We start from the raw sequence: 18,234 nt of genomic DNA, 5'->3' as shown, positions 1-18,234 counted from the left end.
AAGAGGCAATTCATATCGTGACAACAAAGCGTTCTCTGTGTGAAAACGGCCGACCGCGCGATAAAGAGGCTACCCTTGCCGTTCCGCAGGATTCTCATCGGCGATCGCGACCTCGCGCTTAATCGCTTATCTACCTTGAATCTTCGATTTACTCCCGCCATCGAATCTGTTTCGCGACTATCGGAAGAAGACGAACGTTCTTCCTTTGCCCCGAGGTAAATCGACTTTCACCGTGATCCGTTACGCGCACTGCTCGAAACGATTCTTCGGGATCGACGTCTTCTTCGGCAGCGATTTTTCCGAGACGCTGCTCGTTACAGCCAACGAAAAGCAAGGAAAATGCACGTCGCGCGATAGCAGCTACTTAAATTTTTCTTCGCCGGTGAAAAGCAGGTTGCTGCGATCGAGGCAACGCGTATTAACGAGGAAATTAATTAGCGAGGTATTCGCGCCTACTCGTAGAACCGGTTCCGCAATTTCGCCTAGCTTTAAAAAGTTTGTCGCTCGACGACGAGACGCTGCGATACTTTAAGGGGCAAGATCGCGGTTAACGCTCTCGTGTCACTGGGTCAAGGCGTTTTGCTCGACCGATCCGGTAAAATTCTTTCTACGGCTCGATCCCGCCGATTTCCCTTTGAAGAGCGAACAGAAAGAAAGAAAGAAAAAAGATTGTTTCGTTCGTTAACGATACACGGGAACGACAGCCCTCGGCTATGTTTCAAAATTTGTCGATTTATCGAGCGATCGAATCGATCAGCCTCTGTTCCTCTGTTCTTCGTTTAAACGTAACAAGCGCGGTATTTCGACGGACGCGTCGCCACGTTCTTATCGGAAGGAGATGCCTACCGAAAAAAGAAAAGAAAAAACAACGGCTGCTAGGAAAAAAACAACGATTAGATTATTCGTTTCGTGGATAAACGTTGGACGTGTTTGTTACAGCTTTATCGAGAAACAGGATTTTCCATACGCTGATGGAGGAGGAGAACGACAACAACGACGATTTGCCGTAGCGTTTCACGGAACGTGGGGATTTCGCACGAGTCGAAGGAAAGAACGTGGTTTTCGACGTTAGGAGGCGATCGCGATCGTGCGAATCGCCGATGTGGATACCGCTGTCGCGGCTGCTACTCTCATCTTTGTCGTAGCCGTAATCGTTGTCGTCGACGACGTTGCGAAAGAGACTGTGGGGTCGCCGTAACTACAAATTGCATCGTTACACGCAAATTACGCGATTACGGTACGCGAGTCAACCACTGAGAGACATTGCACATGCGCAGCGTGGTAGCGCGTGTGAGAGAAACGGGTTCGACGAAAGGGTGAAACTGAGCAGCTCTCGGAAAGGGAGGCCAACAAAGAGGGCAGGGGAGGAGATAGAGACGCGGAGGAAGAAAAAGAGGATGACAGAGGATGAAACAACCACTGTTTATACTTTCAGATTGTAGCTCGCCGCGGCCCTTGAGAGCTCAAATTGCTCGCGTCATTGAATTTTCATTGCTCCGACTCGTTTGCTGCCATTTCATTCCGTGTACCGGCTTCGGACGACGTTCCTTCGTACGATGCCTGGTAGAAAGTATCCTCGCGAACGCTCTTTAAGATCGCCGGTCTATCATCGATCGTTCGCGCGACTAACCGCTCGATTCGAATCGCGCAAAAATGGCGTATACCTACGTCCGGAAAGCGAGAGCCTCGCTGACGGCTGTTCGAAACGAATCGAGATTAGATAGAAACAGGAAGAAAACCAAAGAAGAGGAGAGGAGAGGAGAGAAGGACGTGGAAGACGCATAAAGGCGGTATTAAAGCAAAGGAAGTGGATAGTGGATAGAACGAAGAGAGTGACGGCAAGCGGCGCGGCGTGGCCGGACGATTCGGTCAGTAACGTTTCGAGTCGGCCGCGTAAAATTAACGACATTGTTATAATTAATTAGTCGTCGGACGGAGCGTTGTTCGGCGAGCAGAGTGGTGCGTAGATAGCGCGAGCTTCGTTAGCGAGATAATTGGTCACAGAGGATGCGTTCGGGATGCGTCGCGGTTCGTAATTCTACGCTCGATGCATGCGCTCTGCTCTGCTCCGCTTCGGTCCGCGCTACGCGCGTACACGCGCATTCCAGCGCCGTGCACTCGCGTTACGCCAAATTCCAACTTTCGATGATCGTCGTAGTGCGTCGTCGACCGCTCCGCACCAGCGAAAGAAAACGAAAAGCGTTTCCTCGATCGGTGGCGGCCATCGTCTGCCAGGTGGAACGAGATCGCACTCGCGTTCGTCGTCGTTGTTTCGGGAAACAATACGGTCGAGAAGTAAACGCGACTTGCAGGGAAATGAGATTAATAAAGATTAGCAAAGTCGGAATAATATAATATGATCTCGTTAGAGCGATTAGCCCGCGGAACGGGCTGCAGAATGTCTGGCTTCTTCCTGCACGCGGTGGGTTATGCCAAGCATAAGACCGTAAGTCTGTAAGTAACCGTAAGACTCGAAGGGAGAACCAGAGACCCCCAACACGAAGCCCCTTGCGGGTGTACACCTCAGACCGCGAAACCGGAATTAAATTTCCTTTTCGTCTTTCATCCGCGCTGTGCAGCGGGCTTTCCCTCCGAAATTCCCTCCCCCTCCTCTTCCCATCGTTCCACCTCTCCGCGAACCGCGAAAAACGAGACGATCGTTTGCCAACCGATCGCTTCTTAATCCGGAAACCAGCGATGGAAATGCTTCGCTGGTTCGTTTCTGGACTAAAATCGTTAATACCGGATTTTTTAACGAATCGTGAATATCACGAAACGCTTGAGGAAACGGGCGTGTCGTTCGAACAAACGCGTAGAAAGATCCAAGTTGTTCCTCGACGTTGCAACTTTTCGCATTAATCGTTTGTAGCGAAGAATGTAAAAAAAAAAAAAATGTAACCTTTCGGTCTTCCAGCGGGACAAACGCGGCCATCCGAGAAAATCACGACCCGAAAAGCGCGACGATCCCCTTCCTTTTCCCGATCAATCAATCTAATAACTTTTTGTATACGAAGTTTACTTCGTGAAACGTTGAAGAGAATATTATTCGGGTACTTTTCAAGTTTCCTTAACGACGCTAATGTCCCGTGTCAGCCGGTTTTACATTCATTTAACTTATTCTTATATCACAGTAATGAAACATTTACGCGTAAGTTACAACGAGCGACGATCTTATTTCCCTTCAGAGCGATTATCGGACGGGTTTCCTCAGCTTGATCATTCTCGACCTTATACCGGTCATCCTCGTCGTTATCGACATCGTCATTTGGAACTTTCATCGTTATCAGAGATACGATCACGTTCGTGAAAATCGCGTTCCTGTTGTTCATTCTCGTTTCGCCTGTATTCGAAACAATTCGAATGCCCAAGCTCCGTTTCTGTCACGATCGCTGTAACGTTACAGAACAATCGGAATTACGTGTACGCCTCTACTACTCTGTATTTCCCAGCAATTACAAATTGTTCAACTTTTCCCTCCATATAGTATCCTATTTCACCGTTATTTGTTACAATTTCTTTAACTCGCGTAGCGTGCAAACGAACGGCATTTCGCGAATATTAATCGGCTGAAACTGTACACGCCCGCAACAAGTTGTACTTGGTTACCGTGACGTAGGAATAAGTTAAACGAATCCAAGTGCAAGGCGTTAATCCCGTACGGCTGACACGGGACATCGGCATCGTTAAAAAACTCGAAAGATATCTAAACAAAAATTTGTTAACATTCCACGAAGCAAAGTTCGTATACGAGCTAGAAACAGTTGGATCGTTTGGAAAGGGAAAGAGATCACCGCGCGCTTCCCAGTGGCTCGTGACGCGACGACGTTCGCTGCTTCGGGTGGCCGGCAGATCGCATTTGTCCCGCTGCAAAACCACAAAAAGACTATGTTTTTCTCGCGTCCTGTTCTACGATCGATTAATATAAGAAGCTTCAACGTTAACGATTTCAGACAAACTACTTGACTTTTTTCGCGTGTTTGTTCGACTGGAAGACGCATTTTCATCCCGCGACATCCATAATTCATTAAGAAAATTTCAACATTAATAATTTTAATCTCATCGTTTGCTAATTGCATATATTTTACAAAACACCGCTTTACCAAGTTAATGAAACGAGTCAATGAAATCTGTCGCTAGTTGCCGCACTGCTCCTACCGCAACAACGGGAACGCGGCACGTTCCTACGATAGATTCGACTCGAAGTTTTCACTCGAGTCGAAGCGGACTCGCTAGAACCGAGCACCGACCCAACGATGCGCGATCCGATTTTTTCTAAACCTAACTTGTCGCTCCTCTCGTCGACCCGTTTCAACGATCCGTCCAATTCGCGACAAACTCGCATGTGGCGAGCAATTACTACGATCCAGATAAGAAGCGTCTTTCGGGAAACGCTGGGTTCGAGGAATCGCGACTTTGTTGGCTCGAAATTACGACGTCGATCGGGAAATGAACGGGCTCTGGCGAAGCTCGGTGGCGTGAAACAGGCGACGCGTTTACGTTCTTTTTACGATCTCGAATGATTCAAAAGCGAAACGATTCGCTAGAATCTGTCGGTTACGTAAAGGAAATGACTCGATCGAAACGAGCTCGAACTCCGGCCAACAAAAATCGACGTTATCATCGTGACGCGTGAAAAGCATGCGTTATATTCCGGCGTTTGTGTTTCACGGTCTGGAGTGACGCGGCGATTAGCGCCGTCATCGACGGCAAGTCAAAAAACCAAGGACGTTTAGAACGTTGTTGAGCGTGCGCTGCGAAATTTATATCGCGGGAATAAAGATTGGTCCGCGTTCGAGTCGTTCGCTTCTCATTATCTCTGCGATTATCACGACACTGACGAATTGATTTACCTGTTTTCGACCACGTTTCCCTGCCTCTTTCGCCGGACTCGTCCGATTCGTCGGTTTTTGTGGATCGCTATTGTCATTACCGTTAGACATCTAGCATTACCCATTGCTTAACCGGTGTATCTCTATATGGCAAATTTCGCGTCGTTGTCCATTTCCTGCGATTTTTGTTCCAGCTAACGTAACGCGATAATATCGAGGTTGACCGGGATGAAAGTGGCGTTTCTAGGGTAGAGGACGTTAGACGGTATCGTAATTGTCGTTCGTTACAGATGGAAACGCGCCTTCCCGATGCGTTTCGAATCGGCGCGATCGCGTCGCGTCGTTCTCCATCGCTCGACGAGAATCGTTCGTCATCTTTTCCCCGACCGACCGATCCAACTTTGTCCGATATCACGTGCTTCCCTCGTGTCGTCGCGCGACCGATCGCACCGTCTCGAGTCCTCGGTCGACGACAGTTCGCGATTCGTCGAGTCGAACAAACTCGAACGTCCATCGATCGTGGTCGATTTTAGGTTTTTAACCCGGGTATATCGGATTCTTGATCTCTAGCGGAGCACTGATATATAGGCAAGTTTAACGGGCGTTGGCCGGTTAGCGAAATCCGAGATGTAACGGACGCGACGGACAAGGGTGGAACGCGAGTGTCGTAGATGGTGCGATCGCGGAAGAAAGAGCGCAGAGGTAGCCTTAGAGGTCGAACCGCGAACGACTATTGCGCAATAACCAAAGACGAAGAACCTTGTTCGAGACGCGGTACCGCGAATGGGAGGTTCCCGAGCCGCTGTAATCGGCAGATTAATGTCCGTTCCTCCAACTTAATCTCGGGAAATCCAGAGGACGGATTCGTCCGAGGCAGCGAATCGTGCGAACCGTTCGAACATTGTCCGTTGTCGAAATCGCCACGGAACACCACGGTCGATCGATTTACGCGTATCCGAACAAAGGAGGAAACGTTCCGGCAGAGTTGGGCGAGTGTCAGTGCAGCACGACGATCGTTTTGGAAACCGTAGGAGCGGCGAATAACGGAGGAGAGACGACGATTCGTCGTCGATCTTTCGATCGTTTCGATCGATCGCGTTCAGAGACAGACGCGACAAATTGACGATAATTCGCGACCGTTTGACATCGGTTGACATCAAAATCAATTCGTCGTAATAAAGCGATCGCCGACAATCACCGCGATTACGCCAATGAACGTCTAATGCGGAAGGCATTGCGTCGTGGCGTATCTCGGTCCATCGATGTTTCTATGAATCTCAATAAACAGCGCGGCAGTCGATGGTCGGGGCCAATCGCGTGGCCGTTAAATGGTCGCGCGATCGTCCCTCGATGAGTCGATATCTGGTTAATCGGCGGAATGGAATCGAGAGGAGACGAACGATCGACGAAAACTTGAGAAAAACGAGCTCGAACGTTCGTCGCGCTAACGGAACTCGCAATTAAACGTCGAAACACGTCGCGCTACGCTGCGTAAGGTTCGAGAAGGCGATCCCGTTCTACCAAAGATTTACGAAAGCTAGAAGCATGTAAAGTGAAAGCAGCGGCGGATCGCTAACGGTGCTCGTTGATATTACGATTGCTGCGCGATTTACGATTGCCGCTGGTAACGGTGCAGGTACACTCGACAGCGTTCGCGCGAATCAAACGCGAATCGAGCGCGACCTTGCGACCATCCAAGTCCCGGGCAGGATCGTTCCGTGCGAGTTGCGATCGAGCGAAACGATCGCCGGACACTGTAATTAAACAGCGTGCGGTTGGCTCGTTACCGATCTTACCGGATGCGAGTTACGAGTTTGAGAGGCCCACGGCAAGGCCGCGGTTGTCGACGATCGCGATTTAGCTTGCGCCGTTCGGTCCGATCGACTTTTTGTAACAGTTGGTTCGGCCAACAATGGGAAGAAAGGAGCATGGCGAAACGGCAAGGAAATCGCGAAAGGTTGGCCGCGAAATCGACGCCACGGGGAAAATCAGAGGGTGGTAGTGGGTAATTAAGATTACCGCGAATAGAAATTATCGCCGGATTAAGCGCGTTATCGCGCCCCCGCTAACAGCGGCCGGCACCGACCGAGTGCCTCGGCCTAACAATGGTAAATATCGTTAGCGCGACTGTAATTGGAACACCAGGGCAGGGAGAGGACTGGCCGCTGTAACTCGACCGTTCAATTAACAGACGGACTCTTAACCCGCTCGAATCCTACGTTTCCACGCGTCGAATCTTCGCGCAGCTCGAGCCGGCACAAATTGTTGGAAATTAACGAGCGCCAACAGCCAAAGGGCAGGAGAAAGGGGATAGCTACCAGATGCGCGACAGCTAATCCCCCGAGCATTATTTTTAGTAGCGTTTTAAACGCTAAACGCGTCATCGGGCCCTCCTTTCGCGGCGACCGAGCGACCAACACCGATCGCGCATGCCGAGCCAATTAACGAACCAGTCTCCGAGTCCGATTCCACCGTCGACGTGTGCGCGCCCTGCGTCTCCATCTCGTTCCATCTCGTCTCGGCGCGATCGCCGACGGATTGTCGTCATTCTTGTTAACGTCAACGTGCACAGCATTACGATATCCCGGAAGGCGAGAGCTCGTTCGACTCTTTGACCTCGCGATCGGTAGCCAATACGATATTCGATATTCGTGCCGAAAATCGGACAAACGTTGAGACGCTTTACACCTGTCGCCGATAATTTTCCAACGATCCGATCGTTCGCGAAGGCTCGACGTCGACGAAGAAGGCAAGAAGCCGCCGTGCCACCGGCGGTGGAGCGACGTCGCGTGACTGCGCTTTTCGTACTCGTCGCACGCGAAACACGCGACCTTCGGCGTTGCCAGCGATCGGCTTCGGTCGTTGTCTCTTTGCGTCGATCCGTCGTATCGATCGTTGGACGATCGACGTCGACGGGGCTGTTTCGATACGAGCAAACGATCTCGTGGAAGATTATTTCCAAACTGGTTCTCGGTCATTCTCGGAACGATATTTTCCGAGAGACAGGCATCGCGTCACCGTAAAGAGACTCGTAAACGCGTCATCGTGACCAATTTTTTCCTCGGTTTACGATGTAAATACGTTAGACTGGAACAGCTACGATGTTGCGTTGGCGGCGAACGGACGAGATGCGGCGGTGCTCGCGTTCCTAGAATACGAAAGCGCAAACTTCTATCGGTAGGAGCGAGAGAGAGAGAGACAAACGAATCGAGGGACGCGAATTTTAACGAGAGTTTGGTAGTCGCATCGACGCGATCTCGTAAATTTATCCTCGGGTTCGTTCGTTTCCGCGTCCACGTTTACACCTATTTACACGTACGCCTTTCTCAGGCTCTGTGAACTTTGGCGCGACCCGTCGATCCTAAAACCCAACGAGGCGTGATAGTTTCGGTAACTGGTAAAAGGGGTACCTAGTCCTCGGCCCTCGTATCTCGCAACCAGGTGCAACGCACTTGTTCCTCGAGTGCGTTCGGGAAAGAGAGACGTCCATCTTCGGGAATTTTCGACTCGTAGGAAATTACCCCGATGGATAATAGGCAGAAATAGGGGCGAACGAGGGAAATGCGACGCGATCCGACGAGACGAGACGAGATGGTCGGTAGGAGCTAAGCCCGTGGGGAGGAAGCGTAACTTCTGATTTCCCAGACAGTGCCATATATTTCGATTAACCCTCGTCCATCCGTTCGGTCGAATCGATCGCGATATTTCTCTTCGGCGGACCTTTTTTACAAGCGAACGACATCAACGCGGTCGAAATCCGACGGTCGTCGACGAACAAACGGATCGCGCGACGAATCGTCGAAATACCGAGAAAGAACGAAACGAATCTTCCGTCTATGCCTCTGCTTCTTCTCTCCCGTCGCAAACTCTCGTACGTTCTTCTCTTTCTCCCCCCCTCCCCTCTCCGTCTCCTTCTCGTACTGCCTTGCGAGTCGAGGTCGGTTCCTCCTGCCGCGTTTCCTCAGCCCTATTACATCGTTATTAGGCTCGTAACATGCGCGTAAGCGTGTCCAGTGTCCAGGGAACACCCTACCGAGTTATTAATGGCGAGTCTTTGTTTTTTCGTAGTCGGTGGCTCGGGACACGAAACGGGCAGCGGGCCGCGCTCCACGACGCGAACCAACCACCCGCACGGACGCGATGGAAAAAGCGGAAGGAAAGGCAAAGAACGAAAGAGGGTGGCGGGCGTGGCGCGCGACGACTTACCTTCGCAGGTGAACTGGCCGTAGTGTTTGCCGCTGCTCTTGTCCCCGCAGACGACGCACTCGATGTTGGGCGATTTGTCGGTTTGCGAGCTGCCGGATTGCGAGCTGTTGGCTTGGCTTCCGGGGGTGGTGCTGGGCGGCAGGGGGTCCCTGGGCGTGAGAACCGCTCCGGCGGGCACGAGACAGGTAATGTCCTCCGGCGTGGCGGATGGCGTCAGGTGAGTCGGGGGCATCGGGGGCGGTGGAGCGATTTGTATGGGACCTGGGCCCGCGGCGGACGCGGCCGCGGCTGCGGCACCGGCCGCGGCGGCAGCAGCGGCGGCGGCTGCACCGGTCGCGGCCAAGCTGGCCCCGGGGTCCCGCGAGGGCCACGAGGGCGGCGCGGCTACCAACGCCATAGAGGCGGTGGTGCCGCGCGCCGGGAACCCCACCTCCAACGTGGTGGTGAACTCGGGGTGGTGGTGTCCAGCTGACACCCGGCCAGGGAACAACGTCGCTGTCGCGGCCGGGTAAACCACCCCGGCAGTCGCCAGGGCGTCAGCGCCTCCTGTCCCGCCTCGAACCACCCTGCCGGTTTCCTCTTCTTGGCCGCGACCACCGCCGACCACCCCTCGTCGCCGCCGTTTCCTACTCGCTCTCCTTCTCTACTGCTGCTACCGATGCTGTTTGCTGCTGTTGCTGCTGCTGCTGTTTCTTCCTCTTCTTCTTCTTTCTCCGCTTCTTCTTATTATTCGCCTTCGATCCCTTCTCGTTACGTCCCTTTTTCCGCTCCGCTTTGCTCCGCCGATTTTCCTCGAACGAGAGTTTGAAGAATGCGCGGGCACCACCTCGACCACGTATCACGGTCCAACAAACAATACACGACAACGCACTTTTGCTCACTCACACACGCGCACTGGTCAGAGTTTGCTCGAGAAGATCGGGACTGTGAATCCCGAGCGTGACATCCTCGCTGGTTCACCGTCGCGACTGCGGCGCGATCGTCGTTGGTTCCGACGCGACGACGGAACGGCACGGCGACGAACGATCACTACCGTCGCGCTGGTTCCGATCGACCGCGATTCGATTTCGCAGGATCTCGCGTCACCAGGTCGCGATCACTGCCCGGCGATCGACGAAATCTCGTGGCGATCCTGCGGACTGCTCGCACTTGTCACTGTTTCTGGCGATGTTCTCGCGGCAGCAACGGTATTCCGGAAGAAGAGAGAAAAACACGCAACTTGGACACCACCGAGCACCGACTCGTTCCGGGTGAGCGGGTCGCGCGTCTCAACGGCGCAGGGTCGAGTCGTGGAGACGAGGATCGGGGATCGGGATCGAGATCGAGATCGCGATCGCGCGCACGCGGTAGATCAGCCGCGTATCCTCGCGTCGTTGTATCCGCGGTATCGTGGTATATCGACGCTGGGTGGATGCGCGGTGGCACGAGCCACCGAGTCACAGGGCGGAGAGGGTGTGTGCTCCACGCACACGCCACAGGGTGGGTGCTGGATGCTCGGAGAGGTGGAGGAAACACGCGGAGAGAACGGAGGCAGAGAGGCCAAAGGATCGCGGTATCGAGCACCGCGGTAGGACGAAGATCGCGAACCGCGCGAACCAGGGTGGGAGGATGAGGCGAAAAAGGAGGAGGCTAAGGTGGAGGTGGCGGTGGCGGTGGCGGTGGCGGTTGCGACGGAGGGCAGCCACGAGGTAACGCGGAACCACGAGAGAACCACGGCGGTAGAGAGGAACGGAGAACGAGCGTGCTAGCGTGTAAAGGCGTACGATGGAGACAGACAGAGAGAGTGAGAGAGTGAGAGAGTGAGAGAGAGAGAGAGAGAGAAGAAGAAGAAGAAGAAGAGGATAGAACGAGAAGGAGGTAAAGAGAGAAAGAGGAGAAGGAACGCGCTCGCGCGCGCGCAACCCAGTCGATAAGCTGCGCGTGTGCCTGTAGGTCGACGAGTGCGCTCGTGCCGGCACAAGCAGGAGGAGGAGAAGAGAGGTGATACTCGACTACCGCCTCGATACGACTATTCTTGGGGCCGACCAGAGACCGACTGCCGACTAAGACGACCCCTGACACCGACCTGCCCCCCACCAGCGCGAACTCTCTCGCGGGTTTCTCGCGGGTTTCGCCGGTTGCCATGACTACCGAAGGTGGGGTCGAGTCCCGGGCGCGCCCCGATGCGCCTCTCATTGGCTGCGGATTTGCCCTACCCTCGCGCCCTCCGACCGCTCTCCTTCCCTCTTCACCCTGCCGGCGCGTCCTTCCGCGTACGCTCGCCGCCGAAGAGGCTACGCAACCTCCTCTTCTTCCTCTCCTTCTCTCTCTCTCTCTCTCTCTCTCTCTCTCTCGTCGTTGCTTCCTCGAGGCTCCAACATACCGCGCGCGCGAGCGCCTTCCTTCCTTCTTCTTCCCTTTCACCGACCAGCTCGCTCTCTCTCTCTCTCTCTTCGCGACCTCGTTCTCGCTTTCTCCCTCGTCCGACCAACCTCTGGTTCTCCTTCTTCCCTCTAACCGCGCTGTTCGCCGGTCATCGCGCGGTCCCGCGACTCTTTTCTCCGTCAGCCGGTACACCACCGTCGAATCTGCACGCCGATCTCTTCGTACGCGTCGCTGCAAATCGGGCGCCTTCTCCCTCTCGTCCTCGCGATCCCGATCGATGCTACAGATCCGTTCTAACCGAAATCGAATCCTTGGTCTCTTTGCTTATCTATTGGACGATCTCGATCGATTCGCGCGACGTCCTTCTCGTCTCGGACTTTGGTAAAAGTCGAAGCTTCTAGCGAAACCTTCGCGTTTCGTCTCAGAACGATTTCGACGGGACGAGTCGCTCGAGGTTGAAAAACCGAGTGGAAGACCGGATGGAAGACGATCGGTTGGTTGGTCGGTAAGTGGGGAAACGCACCTAGGACGAACGGAGCCATCGAGCGTCGCGGTATAACGCCGAGAAGATAAGCGAGCCGTTGGTCGTCCGTCGCCAATTTCCTTCGGTTTCCTTGGATACTTGTTTTACGGACGAGCATGTTGGATAGAACGCGCGGTACGAACCGGTAAACGACGACGACGAAGACGAAGACGACGACGACGACAGCGAGGGATGAGAGGTCACGGGACAAGAGGGCGGCGACCAATGGGGACGAGGAGTCAAGTGGGGCGCGAAAAATGGGCCGGCCCGCTTCAATCCACCCCCGAGGCTAGAGGTGAGGGTAAGGGTGACGGCAGAGTAGGGTAGACCGACAGCCTCGAAGACGACCGGGCCTTCGACGCAGGGTCAGTCGGGTCGCGGACCTGCACCTTTGCGTTTTCGCGTCTCTGTCTCCTCGTGTTTCCGCCCTTGCCGTTCTTTCGCTTTTTGCCCTCTGCTTCTCCCTGCCTGCCCTTTCGCCTTCTTTCTTTCGCGCATCGTTGCTTTTGGCCCAACACACCTCGGTCATGACTCCTTCTTTCCACCCTTTTCGAACAAAAGTTCGCACGCCGGTTCCGTCCGATACCTCACGTACTTGCCTATCTACGATGCACCTTCGGTCAGGCCCATCGAACGAATAAAACTCGCCTTTGTCGTAGATGAACGACGTCGCATTTTGCAGGCGCCGTTTCAAGCAGGTTCGTCCTCGTCGTTCTTCGGGCCCGCCGAATTTATTTCGTCGCATCCAAATTCGATCGCTTCTTTCGACCTCCGAATCGAGAAGAGACCAAAGAGAAAGGGAAAAATCGCGCAGATGGGTCGGCGACTGTACTTCTTCCGCGAGGAACGTGGCCGTTTTCTGGTACCTATGGCGGAAATGCGTCCGATTACGCGCGTACATTTCCACGACAGTCGCCGAGGAAAGAAATTCGAAGGCGGATACGGACGACCAGATGTGCGTACGAGTTAGCCCAATGGTGGCGATTCGCGCGTCGGCGAATCTGTATCGCGTATATCGCGAGAAGGAATCGAGGGTGGTAAATCTGGTCGCACGGAGTGGGTCTGCGAGCGGGAGGGGAGAGACGCAGGAACGAACGGCGAGAAACGGGGAACGTGAGTCTCGCGAACAGAGAACAGAGAACAGAGAACGGGGAACGGGGAACGGGAACGGGAACGGGAACGGGAACGGGGGACGGGGTTGGATGGCTGGGTACTGGAAATAGGGGGCAGAGGAGGAGCGGGAGGGGGCGGGGGTTGGCGCCGCGTACAAGTGCATATCGGTGAAGGGGTGGCCGAACAATGCGCTCGTTCAATGCGCTCTAGATATGATTACCGGAAACCATCCCATAATTACTTTTTGTACGTCGAAAACGTACCGAGCCCCCTCGTTTCGTTTCTTCCCCCCTTTTTCCCTTCGCCCCTGCTTCTCTCCACCGTTAAAACCACCAGTCTCCTCTCTCCGTTGTTCCTTCTGTTGCCCCCTGTCGGCTCGTCTCCCCTCCTCGCGTCGCTGTCCTTAAAACAGTCGGAACGCGCGCGCGGCCTTCTCCGCGTTTCAACCTGACACGCGCGATGCTTTTAAAGTGCCAGCCAACGTTAACGCCGCCGCTCTCCGGATGATTTATCGAAATCGTTGCGTTCAACGCGACGCCGACCGACCACCGCGGCCTCCCTGCTACCCCAATCTCGCCACCAAATTCTCGTGAACGGCGACCTTCCTCGAGAGTCGCGATCCAAACGCCGGACGAAATGTCGCTCGAAAGAAACGTATTCATTTCGAATCGTAGACGACGGAGGTAGTCGCCTTCGACGAAGCGAATCTACTTCCGAGTCTCCGTCTACGTTTTTTGAGGATTCCAAGGCGACGATGCGATCGTTTCGTCGCGAGTCTCGTGTTTCGCGGTAAACGACGAACAAGGTGGTGGTAGGAACGGTGGAGAAGGAAGCGGCTCGCGAAACTAGCGATTGGCCGTCGTTGCCGCTAGCCGAGCTGCGGGTCTCGGTAGCGGCGGGGGCGAACTAGCGGCAGTTTGAAAATCGGATTAAAAAACACGGGAGCGAGGGCTCGGGTACGATTACGAGGTAACGGGAATGGGAAGGCGAGAACGCGACAAAGGGGAGAATCCCTGTTCGCTCGGAGCGGTGGTTATGGTCGCGGTCGCGCCGCTCGAGCCGGCTGCATTATGAGTGTGTTCATATTTCCTGCGTTGCCTCCTTCCTTCCCTTATCTGTCTTCCCTACCCTCCCCGAGCCCTTTTGTTCGCACTCTTTCGACTGTTAATGCCGCGAAATTAACTCCGGCAGGAGCGAGTTTAAGAACCGCTACAAGGTATATACGCGCACCCGTTTCCGTCCAAAGAGCGCCCGAAGGCGATCTTCATTGTCCCGTCGGCGTATTATTTTAACATTATCTGTTAGTCGACTGCCGCTTAATTAATTTATTTATGAGCCGACGCGAACCAACCAGCCAGCCAAGGAACTCGGCACAACGAGCGGCAGAGCAATTCGTCCGGGAGAAACGAAGAATGCCGAGAGGAGGGTGGTCGAGGGTGTGCAACTGCCAGAGAAAACCGGAGAAAGAATAGAATCGTCCCGCTAGGAGATTCGTCTCCAGAGGTTCAACGATTCAACCCCTTGGTGGTGGAGTCGAGTCGAGTCGCGCGGAGTCGAGTCGAGTCGAGTCGAGTCGAGTCGAGTCGCTTCTTCCTCGACCAAAGGACAGGGCTCTAATAACGCTTCCTCCTTTATTGCCTCTTCGCTTTATCGTCGTCGTCGTCGTAGTCGTCGTCGTCCTCGTCGTCGTTGTCGTCGTTGTCCTCGTTGAGAAGGAGAAGGAGGGGGGAAACACCTCGCAAAGGGTGACACAGACCGAGAGGGTACGTTTTCTCACAGCGCGATCGCGATTACGCGTAATACGCGAAGCAACGTAAAAGACGGGTTAAAGTCGGACGGAAGGAAGGCAGGAAACGAGAAAGACGAACGTTTCGTGGATCTTGGGGAAATCGGAAATTCCGATTACCAGCGTGAGCGTGTACCGACGTACTTTTGGAAACGCGTCGTCTCGCTCGCACCGGTCGCACGGTGTAACACCGAGGTAGATGGGCGAGAGTCTTTGGAAAAGCGCGGAAATTATGGTGGAAAATCGGCCGATCGTTTCTATCGGAGATCGAGCGATATATCAAGCGATTCCCCCAAAGGGAGAAACCCCTCCGGAAAGGGAGTGAAGCATTTGCATAGGGGAAAGAGCGAAGCATCGCTTTGCAACTCGACCGGACACGCTGGTCAGTTGGCTGGTTCGGGATCACCTGTCCCACGATTATCCGGGGTCAAGATTGAGAGAGGGACTAGCCCGGGAACGGCCCCCCTTGCACCGATGTCTTCCGGACGTTCGAGTTTACGATAAATTAATGGTTTTTCGAGGGTCGACCTTCTTCGTAGCCGGTCTCACGCGAAAATTCAAATCGCCAACTGTCCTTTAATTATTTATGGTCGATCTCTCTTTCGTCGATCGCTGTCTTTCGCACGCGTTATTCGTCGCTCGGTCGAGCCTGTAACCGATAACGAAGGAGTTGAGCGACACGCTGAAAATTGAAAGTGGACGCGATCCGACGATCCTTTGAGCGGACGGCGTGCAACGTCGAGTCGAAAGGACGAGAAAATTCGTAGACCGTTTGGATCGTTTGCGATTCACGAACGCAGAGAATGTTTGAGATCGGTCGGCGACGATCATCCATTAAGCAGGCTGCAGCCTATTCTATTTTACCCGTAACCGTCGTACCGAGCCCGAGACGAACAATGTCCGTAGGATCGTTAACGATTGAAAGTCAGGCTGCGAGTTTCGTAATCCCGTCGGAAGAAGCAGAAGCGATACGGCCGAACGTAACGCAGGTGGGACGCTAATGGTCTCGTGTCAAACATCGACTGACCGTTTAAAGGCTCGCCAAACTTTTCTGTCGTTTCATTAATCTCCCGTGAAATTTTCTCGTGTGTAAACAGCTTTATTGACAGCTTGCTCGATTTTCGGATCGTGCGAGCTCACCGAGTCGCAAAATTTCACGGAAAACCCGCTTTCGCGTATCGATCGACGACCGTGTCAGTCGCAGATGCCGTCTCGCCTACTCTCCCTTATTCCTTCCGATTTCCTCTTTTCGCGGGTTTCATCGCCGAACCTTCTTTCTTTCGCCGATCCGAGCAACAGCGAGGCGAAACGCGTTGCGGATTACGCGGTACGGCGCTTTCATCTAATCTCGACGCGTGTTTTTGCGCAAGAGAGGACATTCGAGGGGAGGCAAATTGGAAAATTGGGAAATGCCGAATTAGCCAATCGATCGTACGTTTGACCGAGTCGCTTGTTTTTTCCAACGGACCGATAGCGACGGTCGAAACTCGATTCTTTTGAAAGAAGCCGACTAGCAGGGAGGACGCGTTCCATCCCGCAATGGCATCGTACTATACAAAAGGAAACGAGCACCGTTTTCCCCTCGATCGCGCGTGCACACGCGCGTCAACCGCGTTACCCGCCTGACATATGGCCGATACCGATTGTTGGCGTTTTTACTCTCTCCACCGACGACATCGTTGTCGTGAATTCGTCTCTATGACGACCGTATTAACGCCCCGTGATTCGTATCCATTTTCAATCCGTGCTTTCTAGCCGGCGCGACGCGATGGGAATTCGAACGAAGCGAACCGCGGCTGCAAACGGAATAAGAATTCGAAATACGTAATTGGACGTCGTGAAGGATTTGTCGAACGGAGAGGCTACAAGGATATATAGGAAACGGTGGCCGGATGGAACGAGGTCGGCTATCGCGAAATAGAAGACGCTTGGAAGGCGCGCGTTATAAAGCGCCGCTACGACGAATTAATTGCGCGGAAAGGAAATACCCGACACTAATGACATACGATGCGCTCGAGAATGAAAACGTATCCCGGAGGAAGGGTGATCGAAAGCACCTACGCGCAGCAACGGCAAAGAAAGGTACTACGAGGGTGGCGGGAGTCCCCTGGGGGACCTATTGTCCGGAATACCCTGATTAAAAACCCATTCCCTGGTTACGCGCTTTAGAAACTCGCTCGAACCTAAAATTTGAGTGTACCGCGCGATATCGTGTGTATACCGCGGTGCGATTCGTTTACGGACAATCGACCATCTATATATATATATATATTCTTCTTTTCCCCGTCTTACACGCCGTTTTTCCACCTCGCCGAGGAATATTTCTATTTCTGCTTATACGCAAAACGAGAGCGAAATTATACGCAAAAGCGAAAGTTGAATTCGGACGACCGAGAAAGAGTTTGGTGAACGGTTGAAAGGCGCGGCGTTAAAAGCCACTCGACGTGGTAATTAGCAACGGCAGCGATAACAGGGCCGCGCGTTACCCTTTGTCCATGTTCGCTCCCCAAACGGCAGTCACGGCTCCAACCCGAAGACAGACTACGACCCGTACCTGTGCCCAAACTCCGCTGTTTTTCTGGTCCATGAATCTTTTAAGCGAGCACGGTTCGTTCGTCGAGGCGAGTCCCTCGCGTAGAAAACGGTAAGCGGATACGGTTGTTTGTCATCTACCTGTTCACCTGTACGTTTTCTCGAGCACGCGAGTCGACGTCGACACCGAAAGGGGACGCGACATCGGTGTCTTAAAAGAAGGCAACTATTACCGGCGACACGACACACCACCGCGTGCTTCGACAACGATGGAACGAGTGTAGCGGGAAAATTCGATCGGAAACGTGGAACGTTGAACGGTCGACGACGGTGTTTAGCACTCGTGTTCGTCCGTTATTTGGTTGATACGTTTGGCCGCGTTGCGTTGATCAGAGAGTCGTTCGGGGGAGGTTCGCAGAGGCGGGCGAACCCATCGAATCGAGAGTCTGCGGATAGAATGTACACCGGTGCATCGAGTCAGACTCGATAATCATCGGAGAGACTGACGGTCAGCAGTTCGGGGGCCTATTCACGCGGCGTTACGCGGCCTTTCACGGATATCAGGTTGCCCATTAGCGACTAGAGAGGCTGTCCAGTAATTACGGCTTAATTAATCCTCCGAGGCTCGTCTCCGACTCGACTGATTAACGTGCGCCACGCTCAAAGGAAGAGCCGGCAATACGATGACCTTCCACGCCGAAAATCCGCTACCGTGACCCGTCTCCTCGCTTCTACGTTTCTGCGTTTCTACGCTTCTGCGATCCGCTCGTTCTCGTCGCCGCTCCTCCACCCGCCGCGTCTCCTTCTCGTCCACCTTCCTCTACCGATCAATTTCTCCGCTCTTCGCTCCGTGCCGCCGATCACGCCAACCACGAAGATAC

General features: G+C 53.8%; 1 protein-coding gene across 2 annotated transcripts in view; it reads right to left on the bottom strand.

Annotated features, from left to right (window-relative positions):
• The window catches only part of LOC132911923 (nuclear receptor subfamily 2 group F member 1-A), a 50,766-nt gene extending 41,091 nt beyond the window's left edge, over positions 1-9,675 (bottom strand). The window contains exon 1 of one of the 2 annotated variants that reach the window (XM_060968978.1): positions 9,036-9,675. In XM_060968978.1, the coding sequence (XP_060824961.1) occupies positions 9,036-9,432 (397 nt within the window). In that variant the 5' untranslated portion in view covers positions 9,433-9,675. The remainder of the gene's footprint in view (positions 1-9,035) is intronic. The other variant, XM_060968968.1, reaches the window with a different exon arrangement.
• Between the last annotated feature and the right edge of the window lie 8,559 nt (positions 9,676-18,234).

Source organism: Bombus pascuorum, chromosome 1 (genome assembly GCF_905332965.1).
Source record: "Bombus pascuorum chromosome 1, iyBomPasc1.1, whole genome shotgun sequence".
In the NCBI taxonomy this organism is placed as follows: domain Eukaryota; kingdom Metazoa; phylum Arthropoda; class Insecta; order Hymenoptera; family Apidae; genus Bombus; species Bombus pascuorum.
This window is presented reverse-complemented; position numbering and strand designations above follow the sequence as displayed.